Consider the following 18,681-nt stretch of genomic DNA (forward strand, 5'->3'; position numbering starts at 1 on the left):
GGATAAATGGAGATGAAGAGATGTGGGGATGGTGGAGACATTGAAGGACCATCTTATTAAAAAAGAGAGCAAGGAGAAAGGGTTAAATGGCTTACACTCTGATTCCATGTTCTTATGTCCTTGGAAGAGTAATTAACTTTGCAATTGCCCTGGGCAGTTCTCTGTTTTTATTGAGCTTTTCACATTTTGAATGTTGTAGATTTGGCCCTTTTAACTGTGTAAAATCACTGCCATGTGTTTTGGATGTGAGATTTTGTCGGACAAAGCTTGTTGTTAATGTGGCACCATGATAAATGATAGCCCTTGTCTGCACACTGGAATTTACTTCAGTTGTGAAGGCTGGCCTCATCACTCACAAAAGAACCTGGTGACCCAGGAAGGAGATGACGCTCTGTGAGAGTAGCTGGGATGATGGGAGGATGACAGAGCGTGATTGACTTAAGTTGCAAATTAGTTATGATGGAAAGAGATCGAGAATCCAAGCTGTAGGGTCCATGTGACTATTGGAGAGCAGTTTGGGGAGGGTTCCCCTCAATGTGGGGGGATGTAAATGATGAAATCAGGAGACAGTCCTGGCTTTGTGAGTCAAAATTCTGTCTCGGAGTCAGAGGAGCATGAATGGAAATCCGAGATGGGGGCAGTAGCATCCAAGAAGGTGAATGTTGGTGAACAAGCAAGAGCAAATCAGGATTCACAGAGGGAATGGTCCCTTTGGAAGGCTGGAAGTGATTAGAGGGGAAGACATGAGCAACGAAATGCTGGAGAAACTCAGCAGGTCAAGCAGCATTTATGAAATACGAGAGTCGAGTTTGGGACACACATCCTGCATCAGGAGGGGCAAGAAATGGGCAGATGCCCAGATAAAGGGGGAGAAGGGACCATGGGCTGGGAGGTGATAGGGCATTTGGTACAAGATTAAGACACATGGGATCAAAGATGAACAAATGAATTGGATGCAGGAGGCAGAGGACAGTGGTGGAAGGATGGTTTTCTAAGTGGAAATCTGTGACCTTTGGTGAATCGCAATGATTGGGGCTAGAATCCTCATTGTTTGCAACTTGGATGCGAACATAGGAGGAATGATCAGTGAGTCCGGGGATGACATAAAACTTGGTTGAGTTGTGGATAGTGAAGAAACTTGTCAAGGATACAGCTAGCTACGGATCAGAAGATAAGTGCACAGGATGTTGGCTGATGGAATTTAACACTGACAAGGATTCTAATTTTGATTAGAGATTTTAGAGTTCTCTGAAAGCGACACATGGGTTGATAGAGTCAGAGAAGAAGGTACATGCCATGTTTATTTCATAGGTGAAGCCATCCATTATAAAAGTTGAAGCATAATATTACAACTTTACAAAACACTGGTTAGATCATTCTTGGAATTATAGTGTGCTGTCTTCTCACCATATCTGAGGAATATGTAATTATGTTGGAGGCATCATGAACAAGTCATAAAATTCAGTGTTTTCCAGCCACATCACAGTACAAACATTCATATTTATAACAATCTCATGACATTACTACATATTAAAATAATAGTGCATGAAAAGTAAGGCAGTGTCTTTGGTTCATTGATTATCAGGAATCTGATGGCAGTGAGGAAGAAGCTGTCCTTGTGCCATTGAGAGCTCATCTTCAGACTCCTGTACCTTTTTTCTCAATGGTAACAGAGTGAAGAGGACATGGCATGGTGGCAGGGGTCTTTGAGGATAGAGGCTGCTCTTTTAAGACAGTGATTCATGTAAATATCCTCAATGGAATGAAGTCTGGAGCCTGAGATGTCACAGGCTGAGTTAACAACCCTCTGGAGTTTATTCTTGACCTGAGAATTGGCCCCTCCATAGCAGGCAATGATGCAACCAGCCAGAATGCTCTTCATGGTACACCTGTGGAAGTTTATGAGAGTCTTCAGTGACCTACCAAATCCCCTCAGACACTATAGGAATAGGGGGTAATTTGGCCCCTGAAGCTTGCTTTGCCTTTGGTTGATCTTTTAGGCCATTACTATTTTCCTGCAATAACCCTACCTCTGCTTTGACATTAATCAGTAACTGAATCTCTCCAGCCCTCTGGGAAAGTCTTGAAGATAACTAGTAGATTTTAATATTTCTACTTCTAATCTCTGGAGCATAGAACCAAGAATGCACTTAGAGTTATGATTCACTGAACTCCTTGAGCCAAGAACTGGATATTTGTCGTCTGTTGTGGGGATCACCTTGTACAAGAGTTCAGCACCAAAGATTTCCTGGACAGATTTCACAGGGAAGGAAATTTCGATGATGTGCTCCTGAATTGGGTTTTTAGCCCAGCTTCGTGAGGGAAAATACACAATGAATCAGATGGGGTTGAGGTTAAAGATTGAGGAGCAAGGGATGGATGGTTGGCAATGTTTCCCCTGCAGGCAGAGTCACCAGGGTTTTTGCTTCCATTGGGTATGCTGAAGAACCTGATTGCTTTATTCTTAGCTTGCTTTCAAAAACATTTTATGAACCACTCCATCAACAGTCCTGACCTAAAGCTTTCGAGATTTCTTTCTCACTGACAATGTTTCCATGGAAACTTTGACTATATGCGTGATAAAATTTTATCCCAGTCATTTGAACTGTGATAATACCCGCAATGAAAGGCAGAATTTTAACAGGTGCATTAACTCCTCATGGGCATTGCTGTTGGAGAATGAAGCATTTTGAGATGTGCAGTTTCTGAGAGAGCTGTTCGCTGGTGAGGGATGACCTATGTTTGCTCCTAAGACCATCTTCCTATCACCCAGTCCACAGACCACCAAGCAAATAACAATTGTCAGAAAGCTCTGTCCAAAGTCAACACCATCTTTGGTGTGACCCATCCATGGTGGTGAGGCAAGGCTTGGAACCAATGTGTGTGACCCAGCATTGATTGCACCTGTATCATCCTTTCTCTGTTGCCATTCACAAAGAGCTCCTCCACTTGGGTCCTAACTGCGTGACAGGCATTTGTTAAACCTTTTCTATTGTTGGCCATTTATTATTGGCTGAGCTGGTCAGAGAGCCAGATAATCTACTCCTGCTTCTAATTCTTTTCTTGCCATATGTAAACATAGATTATTCAGTGTCTGATAGATTGATTAATGAGATGTCATCCAGTACAGAATGAAATCCTTCAGCCCTCATTTTCCATACTGGGACTGATGCACAAGGGATAAGTGTCAATCAGGATAGCAGGGAGAATCCTGCCCCTTCCCCTGGCACCTCTCAAGGTTGCTGTTATATTTTGTGTGATGAATTTTAGAACACCGCCACACTCTCTCTGTATCCACCTTCCGTGGCATTGCCTGACTCCACCCAACTTCTGTGTTTCTTCTGCTATAATCTTGTCCTCAGTTGTGTCTATTCCAGCATTCTTCCAACATCTCCCTCTGCTGCTCGCCACAAGCTTCTTATCCAAAGCTCTCCATTCTATGCCCTCTCTGTGCCCTCGCTGTGCCGTCTCCCTCTGTCCTCTCTCTGTGCTGGTCAATCTACAATCCAGCACTGACACCATTTTAAAATCCTCACTTTTATTTTCAAATCTAATCCACTTCATACATCTCTGTCTTCATCCCAGCTGCCCTCCATTGCTGGGCTGACCATGATGCCAACAGTGAAATCCCAACTTTCTGAACAACATCTATATTTTCCCCCTGTTTTACAGCCCCTTCAACACCACTATTGAATCTGCCTTCATCATTACCCCTGGCAGCCTGTTCCAGGGGCCCACCACTCTCTGTGTAAAATAAACACCCACATATCTCTTTTCTTCTTCTTTGGCTTGGCTTCGCGGACGAAGATTTATGGAGGGGGTAAAAAGTCCACGTCAGCTGCAGGCTCGTTTGTGGCTGACAAGTCCGATGCGGGACAGGCAGACACGATTGCAGCGGTTGCAAGGGAAAATTGGTTGGTTGGGGTTGGGTGTTGGGTTTTTCCTCCTTTGCCTTTTATCAGTGAGGTGGGCTCTGCGGTCTTCTTCAAAGGAGGTTGCTGCCCGCCAAACTGTGAGGCGCCAAGATGCGCGGTTTGAGGCATTATCAGCCCACTGGCGGTGGTCAATGTGGCAGGCACCAAGAGATTTCTTTAGGCAGTCCTTGTACCTTTTCTTTGGTGCACCTCTGTCACGGTGGCCAGTGGAGAGCTCGCCATATAACACGATCTTGGGAAGGCGATGGTCCTCCATTCTGGAGACGTGACCCATCCAGCGCAGCTGGATCTTCAGCAGCGTGGACTCGATGCTGTCGACCTCTGCCATCTCGAGTACTTCGACGTTAGGGGTGTAAGCACTCCAATGGATGTTGAGGATGGAGCGGAGACAACGCTGGTGGAAGCGTTCTAGGAGCCGTAGGTGGTGCCGGTAGAGGACCCATGATTCGGAGCCGAACAGGAGTGTGGGTATGACAACGGCTCTGTATACGCTTATCTTTGTGAGGTTTTTCAGTTGGTTGTTTTTCCAGACTCTTTTGTGTAGTCTTCCAAAGGCGCTATTTGCCTTGGCGAGTCAGCAATGAGCTCTCTGAACCCTTCTCCATTAACAATGGCGTGAAGCAAGGCTGTGTTCTCGCACCAACCCTCTTTTCAATCTTCTTCAGCATGATGCTGAACCAAGCCATGAAAGACCCCAACAATGAAGACGCTGTTTACATCCGGTACCGCACGGATGGCAGTCTCTTCAATCTGAGGCGCCTGCAAGCTCACACCAAGACACAAGAGAAACTTGTCCGTGAACTACTCTTTGCAGATGATGCCGCTTTAGTTGCCCATTCAGAACCAGCTCTTCAGCGCTTGACGTCCTGCTTTGCGGATATCTCTTTTAATCTTCCCCCATCATCACAAACCTATAAACTCTAGAATGTGACATTTCCACCTGTGGAACAAGATTGAGTGAATGTGCTATCAAAGCCTCCCATACTTTTATAGACTTCTATCAGGTTTTCCTTCAGCCTCCAAGTTTCAGGGTAAACCAATCGAGGTTTGTCCAACCTTTCTTTATAGCTCATACCCTCTGATCCAGGCAACAGGTTGTGATCCTTTTCTGCACTCTCTCTAAACCAGTGGTTTTTAAACTGCCCCCCAAATTCACATTCCACTTAAATAATCCCTATGCCTTTAGGTGTTCTGTGATTAGTAAGGGATTGCTTAAGGTGGTATGTGAGTGGAAAGAAAAAGTTTGAAAAGCACTGTTTTAATCGTCCCTAATTGACTCGTTATGAGCAAAGGAAATGGGCCAATGACAATTTTTCTCAAGCAAAATATTTCAGTAACAGTTGGGTCTAGAGCAATAGTTCTCAACCTTTTTTCCCCACTCACATACCACCTTAAACAATCCCTCACTAATCATAGAGCACTTATGACATAGGGAATACTTAAAGTGAAATGTGTTCTTTTTTTGGGGGGGGGCAGTTTGAAAACTACTGCTCTAAACTCTCTGACCTTGCCTTAATTTTGTACATTCGATAACACTCCTGCTGTACACCTTGGTAGATCTTGTAATATTAAAGAGCAAATTGTAAGTTGTACCAAAATCAATTTGGTCTTCTTCCAAGTCACTGCTGTCCGCCTGTGAGAATAGAATGAAGCCTCAACCTGAACATGCGGAGGGAGTTCCTATAATAACATAGCATTCTCCTAGTGGTCAAGCGGGACGAACCTTACAGAATTGGTAACACCGGCTGGGAACTAGGAATCCGATCCAGTCCTGTTGCCCGGTCTTGGAACCCCAATTATCCTTCTGTCTCCACAGATGCTGCTTGACCCACCAAGTTCTACTAGTGTTCTCTATCCTCCATTGGATCCTCTCTGTGGTAAAGATGTGCGAGTTGGGCATCAAATTACCTTGATAATCAATTCCCCATTTAATCAACAGCAGTGTTTGGACCTCAGGCTCAGCAATAATTTTAGACATTTCATTAATGGGCTCAGAAATACTAGCAGAAGCTATCGATCACATACCAGGTTTATAAACTTTGCTGATCTGGTGCAGAATTTCAGAGAAAATTAAATTACATGATCAGATTTGTACTTTGACAACAAGATTTGATGGAAGGGTTCCGTCAATCTCCCAACAGATAATTATAGATCAAGTTGGTCTTCTAAAGTTAGATCTCCAATCCATGCTGTCTCCAGACAGGATAGATCTACAATTTTCATCTAATACCTTCATCTTATTTGAAGATGCTGGACTTTTAACTCCTTGTTCAAGGGTGAAGGGAGGTGCTTTTCAATACAATGGTTCTGAAGCTGTGTGTTACTCCCTTTGAGATGGGGGTCACAGATTATGAGGTGTATAAGACTTCAATAACTGAAGTAATTTCAGATTTTAAAAAATTTAATTAATTTAAACATACAGCACGGTAACAGCCCATTTCAGCCCACAAGTCCATGCCGCCCAATATACACCCCCAGTACATTTTGAACAATGGGAGGAAACGAGAACCCCCAGAGAACCCACGCTGACATAGGGAGAATGCACAAACCCCTTACAGACAGAGCAAGATTTGAACCCAGGTCCGGTCCCGATCACTGCCGCTGTAAAGGCGTTGCTAGGCCAATTGTGCCACCCTTGTTTCACAACAAAAGGGAAAACAAAATAATATTTTCAGCTGGTGTAGTGCCAGCTGTGGGTCTCTGGACCACAGAACAGTGCCCAGTGTGGGTCTCTGTGCCCCAGGACAGTGCCCAATGTGGGCCTCCGTGCCCCAAGATGGTGCCCAGTGTGGGTCTTCATGCCCCAGGTCGGTGCCCAGTGTGGGTCTTTGTACCCCAGGTCTGTGCCCAATGTGGGTCTCCAGACCCCAGGTTGGTGCCCAATGTGGGTCTCTGGGCCCCAGGGCACTGCCCAGTGTAGTTCTCCAGGCCTCAGGACTGTGCCCAGTGTGTGAATCTCCAGAACCCAGGACCATGCCCAGTGTGGGTCTCCATGCCCTAGGCCATGCCCAGAATGGGTTTCCATGACCCAGAACAGTGCCTAGTGTGGTTCTCTGGGCCCCAGGATGGTGCCCAGTGTGGGTCTCTGGGCCCCAGCACAGTGCCCAGTGTGGGTCTCAGTGCCACAACACAGTGATCAGGATGGTGCCCAGAATGGATCGGCCCCAAGGGCAATGCCCAATGTGGATCTCAGGATCCCAGGATGGTGCCCAGCGTGTGGCTCAGGTATGACAGTCATCAGATATCAGATGAATGCACAGACAATCTGACAGATGAATGCTGGTACCGTTTCAGAGTATAATCTCTACGGAAATCCATATGACTGTAAGATATAAGAGCAGAAGTTAGCCATACAGGCCATCGAGTCCACTCTGCCATTCCATCATGAGCTCATCCATTCTCCCACTCAGCCCCAATCTTCTGACATCTCCCCAAAACCTTTAATACACAACTATTCAGGTTCTTAAATCTCTGCCTTAAGTACACCCAACTTGTCCTCCACAGCTGCACTGGTAGCAAATTCCAGAGGTTCACCACTCTCTGGCTAAAGAAATTCCTCTACATCTCTGTTTTAAATGGATGCCCTTCAATGCTGAGGTTATGCCCTTGTCCTTGAGATCCCCTGTGAATGTGGAAACAACTTTGCCACATCGACTCTGTCCAGGCCTTTCAACATTCAAATGCTTCTATGAGGTCCCCCCTCATTATTCTGAAGTCCAAGGAGTACAGTGCAAGTGCCGTCAAACATTCATCATAGACTAATCCCTTCATTCCAAGAATAATTCTTATGAATCGTCTCTGAGCCTTCTCCAATGCCTGCGTATCCCCTGAACTCCAAGTGAGGCCTCACCAGTGACTTAAAAAGCTTCTATATCTCAGCCCTGCTCTTACAGAATATCCTATTTGTTTAGAAATTAATGCCAACATTGCATTTGCCTTTTTCACAAACTCAACCTGGAGGTTAACCTCTAGGGCAGGGGTGTCAAACTCAAATTCACAGAGGGCCAAAATTAAAAACTTGGACTAAGTCGTGGGCCAAACTAAATATTTATTGAAAATTTTCAACAACATCTGCATGTTTTCTCTTCTTTCAACATATGTAATGTTAAACTTTTTCTTATTAAAATAAATGTTTAATAATAGTTTTGGTTAAACTCTTTCCAGAAGAAGCATTAACAAATGAGAAATAAAATATTCAATAAATAATATTTCTCTATAGCCTTTAAGCTCCTTTTAAATGTTTTTTTTTCACAAGCCAACAAGTCAAAAAAATAACAACTTGCTTCAATGAAAATCCAATCTTTCAACTATGAACAGTCCAAAGTTAACCAAAGAAAATATTAATCCAAGCTTAGCTTGCTACACTGTGATTTACTCTGATGCACCTGGGTCTAAACCAGATACTTGGCATCTCTTCTTAGATGCAAGTTCATCAAACTCTGGGGTCAGAGTTTGCCTCCTACCTGTCTTGAAAGGTCCTGTTTTCTGTCTTTCGTTTGGCCATTTTTCGTAAGGGGTTTATTACATGTGAGCTAGGCGACAGGTCGCAGATGCTCATGAAAGTAAAGAGAGGAGGCGGGGGCGATTAGCGGGCTGACGGGGCAGTGCAAACACATTTGCAAAGCATTCTGGGATTTGTAGTATTAGCTGTGCATACGCTATACTGGCGCAGCGGCCAGCGGGCCAGCTCTAATACATATTTGAAATTATCTTGTGGGCCAAATATAATTATATCACGGGCCAAATTTGGCCCGCGGGCCTGAGTTTAACATGTGTGCTCTAGGGTATCCTGACCAAGGGCTCCCAAGTCCCTTTGCACCTCCAAATTCTGAATTTTCTCCCCAACGGAGTAATAATCTGCCCTTCTACCAATGTGCAGGACCTTACTCTTTCCAACATTGTATTTCATTTCCCATTTTAAAATGTGACTTATTTTCTAAAAGAAGGATAAATTATGAACATTTATAGGGCCATAGGGTTAGAGAGTCTACAGCACAGAAACAGGCCCTTCAGCCCTTCTTGTCCATACCAACCAAGCGAGCCCCATTTTCCTGTGTTCACCCATTCTCATCTAAACCTTTCTTATCTACATCCCTGTCTAAATGTCTTTTAAATGTTGCAACCATCCCCACTTCCACTCACAGCTCGTTCCACACACCCACCATACTCTGTGTGAAGATGTCTCTCAGGTCCCCTTGAAATCTCACCTTAAATCAGTGTTTTTCAAACTGCCCCCTAAATGCACTTTCCACCTAAAGCAATTCCTATGCCATAAGTGCTCTATGATTAGTAAGGGATTACTTAAGGTGGTATGAGAGTGAGAAGGGAAGGTTGAGAATCCCTGCTCTAGACCCAATTGTTACTGAAATATTTTGTTTGAGAAAAATTGTCATTGGCCCATTTCCTTTGGAGTTATGAAACCGTGCACATAATGAGTCAATTAGGCATGATTAAAACAGTAATTTTGAAACATTTTCTTCCCACTCTCATACCACCTTAACCAATCCCTTAATAATCACAGAGCCCTTATGGCATAAGGATTACTTAAGGTGGAATGTGAGTTTGAAAATTATTGCCTTAAATCTATGCCCTCCAGCTTTAGACTCTACAGAAAAGATTCTCACTAGCTTGCCTTGTCTATACTCCTCATGATTTTATACACCTCAATAAATCTTCCATCTCAGCTTCCTATGCTCCAGAGAGAATGTCCCAGTCCATAGATCTCTCCTATAATTCGACCCTGCCTTTCCCAACTTCCTGAATCTTTTCTGCACCCTTTCCAGGTTTATATCTTTGTTAAACTGGGTGACCAGAGCTGCATATAACTGCAGTGTCACCAGTATACTGTATAGTTGAAACCTGTTCCTCCCTTGACCGATAAAGGCAAGCACGCCTACACCACCCTGTCTCCCTTTGCCACCACTTTTTTCTACCTTCACCTCTGTTGTACCCACAAGTCCACCATATGCATCCCCTTCATAACCAAAATGTTCTGCAGCTAAACCTGGTCTCTGAAGTGATCCTGATCCAATCAGGATTTAACATACAACAAGCTATAAAAAACACAAGGCACACACATATTGGTCAGCCCTTGGAAGAACTCCCTGCCTTCCTTTGAGAGCACGATCAGTTGTTCAGCTCTCCTGGCCAGCAAAGCAAGGATGAAAATGTTGTTTGGCCATTTTCCATGATGCTGAAACTGCCAATGCAAGCCTGTGCCCCCAAACTGGCTGTTGAGAAGACCCAGTAACATGCCTGTGAAAATAACAGCTGGTGAGAATAAAGCACAGAGAGAGAGAGAAATGCAGACTTTGCCAAGTTGAGCGGAGGGGAGAGGTTTTCAGCATTGGTGCTCTGGGATCTGGGCTTTCTGAACACCTCTCCTTGGAAGCATGTCCTGTGGTCACAGGGGTAGGTTTTTGAGGGGATGATTGGTGGAAAGGAATGAGTGGATGAGGAGATCCTGAAGGGAGCAGTCACTGCAGCCACACCTCCTCCCTCACCACCATACGTGGCGCCAAACAATCCTTGCAAGTGAAGCAACACTTCACATCTGAATCTGCAGGGGTCATCTACTGCTGCGTCTGGTGCTCCCATTGTGGCCTCCTCTACATCGGGGAGATTGGATGCAGGCTGGAAGATCGCTTTGTTGAGCACCTTTGCTCTGTCCACTGCAATAACAGGGACCTCCCAGTGACCAACCATTTCAATTCCATGTCCATTCCTTCACCAACATATCTATCCATGGCACTGCCAAACCAAGGCTAGCCACAAAATGGAAGAACAACACTTTATGTTCTGTCCAGGCACCCTCCAACCAGACGGCATTAACATCGACTTCTCCAATTTTCTTTAAACCCCTCCTCTAAGTCTCTCTTTTTCCCTTTCCCTCTGTCTCCTTTCCTTCAGCTCCCCAACACTTTCCTCTTCATTCTCTATTCAGGGCTACCCCCTCCGCCTAGAACTGCTCAGATTTTTTTCTTCTACCCTCCCACCTTGTATCCAACTATGACCTCTTAGCCTGTGCTCCTCCCCCTGCACCTTCCTCCCTCCTCTCCTATCCTCCCCTGCCCCTTCCTCCCTCCTCATCCCTCTGTTTAATGTAGAAGCCTGTCTGCTTTTTGCTCATACTTTGATGGAGGGCTCAGGCCCGAAATGTTGGTTCCCCTTTCCTTCCTGGGGATGCTGCGTGACCTGGTGAGTTTCCCCAGCACGATTGTATATTCCAACATCTGGAGACTTTCCTGTTTAACTCTCCCTGAACATGAATCCTGGTCGCAGCCACTTATGCCCATAATACCATAAGACATAGATGCAGAAATAGGTTATTCAGCCCATTGAGTCTGCCCTGCTATTTACTCGTGAGCTGATCCATTTTTTCACTCAGCCCCACTACCTGGCCTTCTCCCCATAACGTTTGATGCCCTGGCTACTCAAGAACCTATCAATCTCTGCCTTAAACACACCTGGATATGATGACAAAACTGTGCTTCATTATTTCACACCAAACATCTTGGAACATCCCAAGCCAATTTGCTGGAGTTTCATCCAACAGAAAACAGCAATGAGCCATGTCTGGAGATTTTGTCCAAGGGTTTAGGCCTAGACATTGCCTGAAAGGCATTTGAGAGATGGTGAGACTGAGAGATTGACAGAGAAAAGAGTGTCTAGTCTCAGCAGACTCCCTGGTGGGGTGATAAAGTTTGGGGTCATCTGGAAAAGGGTGGATGTGCTTGAAAAGACCACCTTCCAGATCCAAGAAGAGTTTCTTTCCTGCTGTTATCTGACTCTTAAATGGACCTCCTCTTCTTAGTAAAAAATGATGCCCTTGCACAGATTTATCTGTATTTTTCTCCGTTTTCTGCCCATTGCCCGTGTAACACACACCCTGCACTTTTATTTCATTGCTATTCTTAGGTTTGAATTATCTACCTTAATAGAACTAAAATAAAGCTTTTCACTGTATCTTGGTACACGTGACAATAAACAATTCAGTTCAGAAATCACCCTAAATAGAGACGGTCAGGGGTGCCAGCCTTTTAATTTTAATTTAGACATACAGTATGGTAACAGGTTATTTCAGCCCGTGAGTGCATACCGGGGGGTTTGGGTTAATTGGGCAGCGTGGACTCATGACCCAAAATGGCCTGTTACTGTGCTATATGTCTATATTAAAAAAATTTAAAAGGTTGGCCACCCCTGTTAGACCATGAGCATCTCAAAAGACATTTGAAAATTTTAAATTACAAAGATGCCAGCCAAGACATTGGTTGAAAAGTGCAGAAGAGATGGTTGAAGGAAGATGTCGTTCAGGATACAGGCCTGCCAGGAATGAGGCCTGCCAGGAATGAGGCCTGCCAGGAATGAGGCCTGCCAGGAATGCATGGACTAGTCAAGGCTAGTGAAGGCAAAGGATGAAGGGTGTCCTTCAGCAACAGAAGAGCTGAGGTGTAATAATGGAGACAGGCTGCGTTCTAGGTGTGTCAGAGAAGGGTCAGATACTGAAGTCAACAAACCAGTGGCCAACATCAGAAAGAATCTCCACTACCCTGGTTCAACCTTTTCTCGCTGCTCCCTTCAGGTAATAGGTACAGAAGCCCAAATGTCAGCACTTCATGGTTCAAGAACAATTTTTATTCAACAGCTGTCAGGTTCCTGAACCGTCCCTTACAACCCTGACCCTAACCATAAATTACTCTGAGAAGTTCTATCCACACAGCTGAAATGCCACATTTTTTAACTTGCACATTTCAACCGTGAATATTTTTTAATATGTATTTCCCTTTAAATTTATTTTCTCCTTTTCTGACTTAGGCTCGAGTGATCATTTATAGTATTGTAGTTGGTGTAGCAGATGAGATTTTGGGTGCATCATGGCAAACTCCCAGTCACACTTTGGCATGACATTGTACATTGTGGAAATCCTCTCCTGGAACCTGGGGTGGGGGGTTGCTTTGCTTTTCTGCTTGTCCCTGGCAGAGTGAAATAAGAACACTCATTCTGCAGAATAGAACTGGCAACACATAAATCATCATGAGAACTGGTTAAATAACGAGACTCACGTACAGTTGGCGATGCTGACAGTTTCTTCAAGCAGCAGTGATGAATACTTTCAAGCACTAGTGCATAACTGGCACAGAATGGGGGATGTCTAATCTGTGGTGGAGGTGGGGGGGCAGCTTCATTCCCTTTGACTTCATCAGAGGTGGGTGTGAAGCAGGCAACCAAATGATAATAGGCTGTCATGCAGACCACGCTGCCTGTACTGTCTGGACTCCACACCACTTCCTGATCAGAGTGAACCTAGAAATACCGCAAGAACTTCTGGCCAATTCAATACTTTGCTATTGTAATGAAATGGGACCAGGAATTCCCATGTGACGATATTCCCTCCCCATGTAAGGGACATTTCCCATGTGAGGAACATTTCCATTCATACACAGGTCAGATCCACAGTGCATACCCACACCACACACAGGTCAGATCCACAGTGCGTACCCACACCACACACAGGTCAGATCCACAGTGCGTACCCACACCATACACAGGTCAGACCACAGTGTGAACCCACACCACACACAGGTCAGATCCACCCACACCACACAGGTCAGATCCACAGTGCGTACCCACGCACACATACAGGTCAGATCCACAGTGCGTATCCACAACACACAGAGGTCAGATCCACAGTGCGTACCCACACCACACACAGGTCAGATCCACAGTGTGTACCCACACACACACAGATCAGATCCAGAGTGCGTACCCACACCACACACAGGTCAGATCCACAGTGCATATCCACACCACACACAGGTCAAACCACAGTGTGTACCCACAACACACACAGGTCAGACCACAGTGCATACCCACAGCACACAGGTCAGATCCACTGTGTGTACCCACACCACACATAGGTCAGATCCACAGTGTATACCCACACCACACACAGGACAAACCAACAGCACATCCTCCTCCTGAGAGTAACAGGGAATCATTTGGCTTTTGTGCAGGTGAGTGGGGCTGCTAAATGTGCACAGAAAGCTCCCACAAACTGCAAGAAATGTGCTGCTGTTGGAACTCAGTGGGCCAGGCACATCCAGAGGTGAAAAAGTCATGCAGATTTTGCTCTGGTTCAGCATTTGGAATCATTTTGATGCAGTTAATAACATTCCCTGAAGAGATTATTGGTGGTGTAAAAGAGTTCAACCTTAGTTTGGCTTTTGTTTGTTACCCAGGAGCACTTCACCCCCGAGTGTCGATTCAAGGAGTCAGTGTTTGAGAACTACTACGTGACGTACTCGTCCATGTTGTACCGACAGCAGCAGTCTGGTAGGGGCTGGTACCTGGGGCTCAACAAGGAGGGCGACATCATGAAGGGGAACCATGTGAAGAAAAACAAACCGGCCGCACACTTCCTCCCCAAACCACTGGAAGGTAAGTGAGCAGGTCTGCTCGTCATCTGCATCAACCATCTGCAGGGTGGAAATGCAGTACACCAGCACTATGTACAGGGTGGGAACATGGTACACTGGCACTGTGCACTGGATGGTATTGTGAGTGAAGAAACAGGTTTGGTAGGTCTCAAAGGCAAGGACTCTGAACACAATTTTGGTAGGGAAGGATTTTGTTTACAGAAGCACGTGTGGGAAATGGTAACACACACACACACACACACACACACACACACACACACACAAAGAACTGGTACAAACAATGATCAAGGAAAAATCAGTACGATTCCCCACCACCCCTCGACTCAGTGCAGGCCCGGCTCTATGCTACAAGGGACACTAATTAAATGCTCCCAACCCATTTAACAGTGCACAGCTTACCCACAGTTTCTCCAGCACCCTTCCACATTTCTAGGCCTGGAGTGAAGCAGGGTGGTCCCAAGCTGGCAAAGAGAGAGAAAACAAAGAACACATGGCATCAGGTTGTTAGCAGGGACCAATGGAGGAAAAACACAGAAATGGTGGAGGAACTCAGCAGCTCTCTCAGCAACCATTGGAGGTAAAGGTACAGAATATCACCAATATATTGGGCCTGATCCTTCTTCAAGGTATGAGTAAAAAGGAAGCAGGTGCCTGAATTAAAAGGCTGGGGAGGGAAGAATGGGTAGGATCTCAGGTCCTGTGCAGCATTGACGGTACTCCTCTCCCTGCCATTCTTCCCTCCCCAGCCTTTTAACTCACCTGCCTGCTTTGTAATCACACCTTGAAGAAGAGCTCAAGCCTGAAACGGCAGTTGTATACCTTTCATTCTATGGGCACTGCGAGACTGGCTGAGTTCCTCCAGCATTTCTGTGTTTTTACTAGACTTTCCTGTTTAAATCTGCTCACTCTTCCCACCATTCACGTTCTGGATACCAGGCATTCCTGTTCCCACTCACTTCCCACATCGGTTAGAGAGCGCTCAGGGCAGAGTGGGGGAATGAATGGAGTATTGTCTCAGGGTGGTGAGAAGAACGAGCCAACTTACCATGCTGCCATAGTAGTTGCATGAAATTCAGCTACAAAAAAGTAACCCTGAGATTTAATTTAAGTTTGCGTGAAGCAAAATAGAAGGCTATAAAAAGCACCGAAGTGGTCATTTTTCTTGGCCTGCCTGAAGTAATTAAACCATCTCATATATATTCTGAGTCCATTTCTCTCTCATCAATGTGCCTGATGTCTTCTGTTAAGTGCTGGAATGTGATGTGAATAATGTTAACTCTTTGAGAAGGTGAGACGCACCAATAATCAATAATACCTGATAAAGCCATTTCTCTGTATCTATATAATCTGCCAACATGGTGAATTGAATATTCTCTTGTTCCTCAAATTTTTGACTTCAATCAAAAGAATTTTATTGAAGAAATTACTGCATTTTTGCAGGACTCTGCCATGGGTCTTCCCACATCCAGCTGGCCAAGTCCATTCCCCTTATTTGGCCAATATCTTTCTCAACTTTCCTATCCACGTACCGGTCCAAATGTCTCATAATTGTACCTGTGCCAACTCTTTCCACCCTCTGTGTGAAGAAGGTGCCCCTCCAGTCATTACAACTTAAACCCTCTAGTTTTAGACTCCCCTGCCTTGGGGAAAAGACAGCAAACATTCACCTTATTGATGCCCCTCATGATGTCAGCACGAGAGTGGACCCAGAATTACAGCAGCAGGCGATGGGGTTGCCCTTGGGGACCTGATGGAGATGTTGTGCAAGGTGGTCGCCATGTCTGTGCTTGGGTTCTGCACAATGTGCCGAACGCACCACACATTATTACTGGCAAGTTCCTACGGTGTATCCGAAGATAATGATGTCAGACAACGGGCAGATTCAACACTGTGTTGTCACACAGCAAGGGGTGCATTAAGTAATGCTGGTCTGCTCTTTCTTGTTTCAGTTGCCCTCTACAGAGAACCATCGCTCCACGAACTGGCAGAGGTTCTCTCCAACTCAAGCACCCCCACAAAAAGCAGAAGTGCCTCGGCCGTGCTAAACGGGGGAAAGGCGGTGAGTCAGACTGAATCGACGTAGCCAGATGGAGGGGCCATCAGCTTTGGGCACGTTGCCAGTGGATTCTCTCAACCCATTACTCGCAGACACTCTCTTTCTGTTGTAACATGATTCAGGAAACCAGCCATTGAGCTGGTCAAGTCGCTCTCCTTCAGCCTTTTAGGTCTTCTGGTCTTTCTGGGGGTGGATAAATCCCAATCATTTTAGCTGAGAAAGTGCTTGTGCAACTCTGCAGACACCTGGATAGCCAACGGAAAGTGGAGCCGCAGAAGAAATGCCCCAATTGTCCCGACATCTGACTTTTCTCTGGGAAAAGAATCACTTAAAATGTCACACATTGTTCACCAGCTGAATGCAAGTTCCACTTCAGCTTCGAATACTCAAAGTCCAATCCACTTTGGTTCTCACCAGAGGATTGTAGATAACTGAGTTTTACTGAAGGAATGAGGAACACACAAAAACTAATGGCACCATATTCTTGGCTCTACGCTGTTTAACCACACCTGGTCCACTAGCATCCAGTTTCTTTTCTTCTTAGGTAGTGTTTTGCTATACTGCTGGTCTATCTTTTTTTTAATACTCCAACAAGTTAATAAATCTCTTTCGAAAACTATTCAGGGCCTGCTTACTCGAAAACAGACAGGAATGAAGCCGAATCTCAGGCTAATTATACTGTGGTTCAAAGTGTAACACAGGAATTTTGAGGAACGGGTTTATAGATTTGTAGTAACATTAATAGAATAACGCAACACCTAGAATATGGAAATCTATTCTTTAGCAAATACACCCTTGTTCTCACCTCGTGATTTGCACTTTGACCTTTATTGTGGTGAATTTTATTTTTAACGAAACTAGAATTTTGGGTGACTTCATTTTTATAATGAAAAATAAACTTTCATTTGTAACACACTACCAGGCATTCTTTTATTGTACTGGGCATGGTGAGAATTGTTGTGACTGAAGTTTCCTTGGGGGAATTTACCCTGAACTCACCCTAGTACATGCTACACAAAGGTTGATGTATTTCTGTCCATTAGTTGAGACTTACATTTTAATTTATTTGTTGCATGGGAGAGAGCTGATGATAATGGAATAGAGTTGCATGATTTTGGATTTGTGTGTTAAACACGTTGGATAACCTGCACCAGGCATTTCATGGGTTATAATGACAAGCAGTTTCTCTGCTACTCTACAGTTGACTTGTTTTTATTTGTTGTACACACCAACAGATGCACTGAATAAAGTATTTATATGAAGATAAAATATCTGTTCATTTGTGGGTCTGTATATTGATATTTGGTAAGGTGTTGGTTTGTGAGTGGGACATCAAGCTCCACTGATCTTGGAGTGTGCATCATACACATGTGTGAATAGAACATAGAACATTACAGCACAGCAAAGGCCCTTCAGCCCACAATGTTGTGCTGACCTACATAAACCTGCTCAATAAACTAAACTTTCCCTACCTGACATCCATAACCCTCTATTTTTCTTTCATCTATGAGCATGTCTGTAGAGTCTTTTAAATGCACCTATTGTCCCAGCCTCCACCACCACCCCTAGCAATGCATTGCAGACACTCAAACTCTCTGTGTGAACAACTTAACCCTATCGTCTCTCCTAAAATTTTCTCCCCTCACTTTGTCCTCTGGTGTTTGCTTCTCTCACCTTGGAAAAAGGTTTTTTTTTTAATCCTATGAATGCTTCTCATAATCTTGTTGTCTTTTATTAAGTCACCTGTCATCCTTCTCTGCTAACCTTGCCTCATTAGACACGTTCTCCAATCCAGACAGCATCTTGGTAAATCTCCTCTGAACCCTCTCCATAGCTTCTACATTCTTCCTGTAATAAAGCAACCAGATCTGAACGCAATATTCCAATAACCAGTTTTATGGATCTGTAACATTACTTCATGACTCTTGAACTCAATCCCTGGACAAATGAAGCCTGGCATACCATAAGCCTTCTTAACTACCCTAGCTCTCTGCGTAGCTACCTTGAGAGATCTATGAATTTGGACCCCAAGTCCCTCTGTTCTACCACATGTTTTACATGTTTTGGGTAATTTTGTATGTATGTCACTGCATGTCTCATTAAAATAATCTTTGCAAATCCAATCTCTAATTTTGGGATGAAGTTAAGATGAGATTCACTGGTCCCTGGGGAATGAATTGTGGTGGTACCAGATCAGACAGTGGGTCTGTGGCACGCAGACTGTGACCATGAGAAGGGTGCATTGCCCCATCCT

At 44.7% G+C, this 18,681-nt stretch overlaps 1 protein-coding gene across 2 annotated transcripts in view; it reads left to right on the forward strand.

Annotated features, from left to right (window-relative positions):
* The window catches only part of fgf13a (fibroblast growth factor 13a), a 359,051-nt gene extending 342,005 nt beyond the window's left edge, over positions 1-17,046 (forward strand). For both annotated transcript variants that reach the window (XM_069893547.1, XM_069893548.1), the window contains 2 exons: positions 14,174-14,372; positions 16,321-17,046. In XM_069893547.1, the coding sequence (XP_069749648.1) occupies positions 14,174-14,372; positions 16,321-16,454 (333 nt within the window). In that variant the 3' untranslated portion in view covers positions 16,455-17,046. The remainder of the gene's footprint in view (positions 1-14,173; positions 14,373-16,320) is intronic.
* Positions 17,047-18,681: the final 1,635 nt, after the last annotated feature.

The sequence above is a fragment of the Narcine bancroftii genome, chromosome 8, assembly GCF_036971445.1.
Source record: "Narcine bancroftii isolate sNarBan1 chromosome 8, sNarBan1.hap1, whole genome shotgun sequence".
NCBI classification, from domain to species: Eukaryota; Metazoa; Chordata; class Chondrichthyes; order Torpediniformes; family Narcinidae; genus Narcine; species Narcine bancroftii.